The 6,927-nt window shown below is 26.7% G+C and overlaps 1 protein-coding gene across 1 annotated transcript; it reads left to right on the top strand.

The window, feature by feature from the left end:
- The first annotated feature begins 69 nt into the window (after positions 1-69).
- On the top strand, positions 70-5,702 carry LOC132922492 (N(4)-(Beta-N-acetylglucosaminyl)-L-asparaginase-like). The gene is made up of 6 exons (XM_060986050.1): positions 70-866; positions 1,525-1,678; positions 1,900-2,125; positions 2,205-2,389; positions 5,074-5,181; positions 5,261-5,702. Exons 1-6 carry the CDS (start codon positions 689-691, stop codon positions 5,496-5,498), a joined length of 1,089 nt encoding a protein of 362 aa, XP_060842033.1. The 5' UTR covers positions 70-688; the 3' UTR covers positions 5,499-5,702.
- Positions 5,703-6,927: the final 1,225 nt, after the last annotated feature.

The following is a 6,927-nucleotide window of genomic DNA, read 5'->3' as shown; positions in this document are numbered from 1 at the left end:
GCGGGAACACAGTACAGATACTATTATCAATAGCTGAGGCGGGAATCCGGGAGCAAAAGCGGACGAACTGAGATAAAAAATATTAAAATAAAATGATGTATCTTTATACGTTTTGGTGTCTATATAAAGAACTTCTTTATAATTGTGGTTCTATCTCTATAGTTTATAAACTCTACTATAGTACCGGTTACCGACTACCGTTCGCTCAGTAACGGACTCGTATTTAAACACGTTTGTTTTAATGTAGTTTGATAGTTCATTAGTTTTAACAGTTTCGGCATTTTTATCTATAGGTACCTCAGCGCTTCATATTCATTATTCATATTTTAAGTAATTTCCAGAAACTCAACCATATAGTTTATCTTCAGTCTATACTTTATAATATTATATTCTAAGTCTGTGGCATTCGACATTATAGTACACCTATAATAGTATACACAGTCACAGTGGCACCTATATTTAGTTTATACTTTTTGGTCGTTATTAACTTATCAGTGATTTGTTGATTTTGTGGGCAGCAGCCACATTCAGTATTTAGTTTCGTTTCTAAAACTGTTGCAAAGACTTTGAGAACAACTAAAAAGTGATAACGTGTATTGCTTCGTTTTGTTAAATTTCAGATATAGAATTTTTCAATTTTCAGTAACATTTTATTTTTTCTAAGTTGCTAATATTAACCAATACCATTATGTCGTTAAAGAGCTGTTTTTATTATTTAATTAATGTAGTAATTGGCATAATTTTGTCAATTTTAGCGATGATAGCTATTCGTATTGCATATTGTTATACTACAAAAAATAATTGTTTAATTTATAATACTCCGATGGTAATCAATACGTGGGCGTTTACTGATGCAACAACAAAAAGTAATAATTTTTTAATTACTATTTAAAAAAATATAAATACCTACCTACTGTAGACGCTGATTATTGAGTATTTAGTATTTAATTTAAAAAGCCAGTTCAAAAGAACATCTAAATTAGTTATTTTGTATTATTCTTAAAATTTGATTCTCTATTAGAAATAAATTACCTATATATTATAATTACTGCAGGCAACTGTATTGTATAACTGTTTTTTTCCATAGAATCATGTTCTAGTTTCAATATCATTCATTGTTCTTTAATTTTTTTTATTTATTATATAAGTACCTAAAAATATTTTATGCATTTTTAAATGTACCAATATAAAATAATCTGTTTTAAGCAACTATAAATCATTTAATACAAAATTGTCTTCTCAATACCATCAACCAAATACCTATACAGAAAATATGAACATTTACAAATAAATATGATTATGACTTATTTGTCTAAATGATTGGAAAATTCACATTTTCCAAGTTCCAACCTTTTATCTGTAGATATTAAATATTTAAAGAAATATGATTCTTACAAATTATAGCAGTTTAATTAACATTTATATTAATTACAATAAGCTAGGCTCATTAGGCTAACATTTCTTTAATCTGGTAAAATTAATGTTGTTAAATTTTATACTGTTTTTATTTAAAAATAAATTTAGGTTGGGAAGTGTTAAACATGACAGGCTCTGCAATTGATGCAGTTGTAGCTGGATGTACAGTTTGTGAACAAGAGCAATGTGATGGTACTGTTGGTTATGGTGGAAGTCCTGATGAAAATGGAGAAACTACCTTAGATGCCCTCATCATTGATGGGTTTGTTAATTATTTATTAATACTATACTCCATACCACTAGAGAATACATACGGTAATGTAACCGACTGGTTCTGATAGTGAACGACTTGTTGAGGCTTAAGATTGTTTAGTGGAAGGAGACGCTCATGCACAAAAAACGAGTTTTCATATGCGTTCTCTCGTGGTACGGAGTATATTTACTTAAAATATTAATAACTTAATTGAAACAATAAATCCATAGATCTACAATGAATATGGGTGCGGTAGGGCATATGAAACGTATCAAATCAGCCTCTAAAGTTGCAAAGTTTGTGATGGAAAACACAAAACATACTCTTCTTGTAGGTGATGAAGCAACTAAATTTGCTATAGAGATGGGCTTTAAAGAGACTAATCTTAGCACAAATGATTCAATGAACTTGTGGAAACAATGGAAAACTAACAATTGTCAGCCAAACTTTTGGACTGTATGTTATTTGTCAGATACCGTCAAATAATTAAAATGTTGACTCATTAAATGGACTAAAAAATCTATGTTCAATGTAGAATGTCAGCCCAGATCCAAAAAAGTATTGTGGACCTTACAAATCAAATTTGAACACACAATCAAAACCTGAGTCAAATCATATGGATACAAAAAATCATGATACTATTGGAATTATTGCAATTGACCAAGAAGGTAATATTGCTGCTGGTACATCTACAAATGGTGCCAAATTCAAAATACCTGGGTAAATAATAAAAAAAAAATATATTTTAAGTATATATGATATTCTTCTGTATGTATGTACATCACTGAACTTTTGAACGAATTAACCAATTTTGATGAAACTTTGTGTGTGAGTGGATCCTTGAATGGTTTACATTTACAATTAAACCTGGTAGGTGATACTGTAATCAGAAAATTTTTCTGAATGAATGAATAATATGTCTTAAATAACACATGTGTGAATCTTAAATGCTATAGATCTCAAGAACCACTTATCTAATTTTCCAGCGGGTTTTTTTTAATAAAATAGTATACCAGCGGTTCTTAACCCGTGGTCTGCAGCCCCCTGGGGGTCCACGGTAGCTTTAAGAATATTAAAAATAAAATAATTTATATTACAGTTTTATGAAAAATTAAGTTTAATAAAAATAATTGTATATTTTGTTATGTCTACTTCTATAATTTGTAGTATAAAATAATTATTATAATTTTGGTTATGATAATATCAGATGTTTTGTAAAAAAAAAAAGGTATTCGACAAAAAAAAATGGTAGGGGGTCTGTGATTTTTAAAAATCTTTCATCGGGGGTCTGTGTTCTATAAAAGGTTAAGAACTGCTGAAGTATACTATAGAGCTGTGTATAAGTATGGTCTTATAGAACCAACTCCTGTTTATGGAATATTGAATGATAAAATATAATTAATATTTCAGTGAGCACACATTTTAAATGTAATAAAAAAAAAATGGTAAAACTTTATCCCAAGCAAAATTGAGTTTAGTAGAACTAGAAGAATTTCAGTATTGTGTTAACTTAAATTTTTTCAGTTTATTTTAAAATAATAAATCTATTATAAAAATTAATAATTTTCCAAATGCCAATAAACCAATAGGAAACTAAATTTCAATAATGTGGTACTGTGTGTTAGTTTGGGCGGAGAAGTTTTTAAGCCGAAATTCGATTCTTTAAGTTATTTAACAACTAAGTTATTATTTGGCAAATATACGCATAAACATATAAAATGAACACTGTGTTGTCTGTGAACAACGAATATAAATAACAGATTGAACAAATATTTAACCACATAAGAGGCATCATTTTAATGGATAATAAAATGCACAAAAATAACTGCTATTTTGCTTGCTCCTGTGTTAGTTCAGAAAACAGTTTATACATCTATACCTCTAATCGTAAAAACAAAAAATATAATTTATAAAGAAATATTAGAAAATTGATAGAAACTTTAAAGAACAATTAAAAAAAATATATTTAGACAGATACTGGCTACCTGAGCTAAAATTAATTTTTATTAATGCTGCTTTTAAATGGTAAAAAATAAATTTCACAGGTAATTCCTGGCAGGACATCTATGTAAAGTTGAAGTAACATAGTTCCTATATCAGGAATATCATCTATACACCAAATCAGAAAACCAAAAATATTATTTATCCTCATGACATGTTACATTAAATGCTAGTATTAGCCAACTTAATTTAATATGCATGTATTTTATACGGGCAACAAAATACCTTATCATTATTTACAATTTTACAACTAAAACGAATTAACTATTTTATAGTATGATATTCCTAAGATCTTATTTAATTGTGAACTATATAATATTATCAGTTATTATTGTTATTTAGAGAAAATTACATAAAGCAAACCTAGGAGTGAAAGGTTTTAAAAAGTTTGAAATTCAAAACCTATGAGCAAAAATGATTGTTATGAATATATAATATTCATATTCATATTTATCTGAATTGAACTTATTTTAAAATAAGTTTATATTTTTGATGAACTTGAATTTTATTCTAAAATTTTAATTTAATTCTACATTAATTTATGTTCTAATACAAGTATTGTATTGATTATAAGATAAAAAAAATAAATGTTTATTAAAAATCAACAATTTGACTATTGGTAATGTTGCCATTTATATGTTGTAGCTTACTTTTCTAAGCTATTATTAGTTTTTACTTTTTAGTTGTTATTATTTTTCTGTGATGGTGACCTGCCATACAATCATTTTTATTGATTAGTACAGTTAGCAATATTATAAACTATTAGTGATACTTTCTAACATAGTTTTGTAATTTTAGAACAAAAATACCAATACAAATTATTGATAGATCCTATAAAAAATTGAAAGTTCAATTACAAACAATTAAGAAAAATATAAATAAGTTTGTGAACTTAGTTAAAGTATTTTATAATGAACTAGTTTATATTTAAAAAAAAATTTACAAGGTCTGAGTTGTGAACTTATATCATCATGTAAATTTAAATTATAAAATATATTTATTAAAATATTTCCCTTTATAAACTTCAATAATTACCATAATTATAATAGTAGTGAGAAATAAATCTTCTTTGTAACCTTTTGTCTATTAGTATTTAAATATTGTATAACAATATAATATATATTATATTTAGTCTGATAAACTGGCTAGTATGGACAGTATGGTTATTTTTATCAAAGTTATAGTGACATTTTATAATATGTAACAAAATATTTTAATTTCAATCTTATAATAAATCAACTTATTATAAGGTACAACAATTATTTTCATTATAGTTTATTTGATATAATTTACCATTAAATGTAAAATGTGTATAAGATTTTGAGTCTCAAGTAATATGCCTCATATTGTAATTAAGTTTATTTCAATTATTTTTAATACAATTGATATTATGAAAAATGCAGAAGAGTTGGTGATTCTCCCATTCCTGGATCAGGTGCTTATGCTATGAACACATTTGGTGCTGCTGTAGCAACAGGTGATGGAGACATACTAATGCGTTTTTTACCAAGGTAATATTAATATTATTTTAAATACACCAAAAAATTAATTAGTAAATTAATTTGTATGTTTTTCTTTTTTTACTATTAGTTTCCATGCAGTACAAGCAATGAAGCATGGCCATCTTCCAAAGGATGCTGCTCAATTAGCCATAGATACGATTGCCAATTATTATCCTGACTTTAGTGGAGCAGTTATTGCTGTTAATATTTATGGACATTATGGTGCTGCTTGTCATGGATTTGACAAATTTCCTTATTCTATTGCAAATTCTGAACAGAATAACGTGTCCATACTTTATATCACATGTACCAAATCAAAATCATGAAATTATTACCGTTGGTCATTTTTGTATATCTATTTTAAATATTCTTAGATAATGTTTTAAAGGTGCATTGTACTATGTTTTAATCAGTGTAATAATTTAAATATTCGTGTTTGCCGTTTTTAATAATATTTTATACTTATTTTAAAAATAAATATTTTTTTGTACTTGTTAAACTATAATTAATAATAATTCACATAAACACTATTATTAGAGTAGAGTTAGTATGGTTAGTATGCATTAGCATATTTTTATTGATTAGTTAAAAAAATAGTTATGCAAGACATAAATATGTATCTGAGCCTAATAAGTTAGTACTTCAGTAGGTAAAATTAAATTTTGTATATATTGATGTCCCTTTATCCCCTTCCACTACTGTAAAACAAACTCCCAATCATAAGCTTGCACACGGGAGAGGCAGGGGAGCCAGCTGCCTCCCCTGCAAGATTTTCCGCTTCCCCAACATCTTATATTATACAATAATACCTACCAATTGTTGATAATATTTAAATAATAATATGTTCAAATGTTCAATATTGGTATATTGGTACCTATGCTATTTTAAAATAGTTAATATTAAATAATATTAAAATAAAACAAAATACACATTGTGTATTCACATAAAATTTATGAAGAAGTAATAGATATTTTTATTAGACACTACCACTAAACGACGGAACTTTAATAAAACATATTACCTATTTAAAAAGTTGTTCAAATTATGTCTTCTTATTTAGTAATTTTTTTTACTTTCTTAATTTTTAATCAAGTAAGTATGGTAATTGAAATGAAAAAAGTCTGAATTTTTAAAATTTCAAGAATTTGTGTTAAATTGGAAAATGATAAAAATTAAAAAATGTAACTCAGTTGTAATGAGTAGGTGGATAATTAAGCTAGCTTTACCAAAATATTATTGAGAGAGATCCGATATCACACCCAAGTGGTATAACGATTTTAATCCACAAAAACGTCAGCGTGAATAGTCCCAAAATGTCCATTTTTTGCCTTTTCTCCAAAACTATTATAGTTAAAAAGTTGGTTGATAGCTCATTAAAAAGGGATTAGCAAGTAGATACAAAATGTGCGATTAAAATTTTTTTTTTAAATATTACTTTTCATTAAAGTATTTTTTGCTAGTTTTTCATTTAGCGTGGTAGATTACCGAAACTAGAAAACAGATTTTATTATTTGGGGTCTTGTTAGATTCAAATTGGCTAGGAGAAGTGCTGTAAAGATTTGCAGAACTTTATCTTCAATCGTTAACTCAATACAAATCTATAAAACTTTAAAACAAAAAAAATACCCAATGAAATGTGTTATAATTTTTTTTGAAGCTCCGTAGTGAATTAACTATAGAAAATAGGTAACGTTCTGACTGCACTTCTCCTAGCCAATGTGAATCTAACAATACCACAAACAACAAAATCCACTG

Source organism: Rhopalosiphum padi, chromosome 2 (assembly GCF_020882245.1).
Source record: "Rhopalosiphum padi isolate XX-2018 chromosome 2, ASM2088224v1, whole genome shotgun sequence".
Lineage (NCBI taxonomy): Eukaryota > Metazoa > Arthropoda > Insecta > Hemiptera > Aphididae > Rhopalosiphum > Rhopalosiphum padi.
This window is presented reverse-complemented; position numbering and strand designations above follow the sequence as displayed.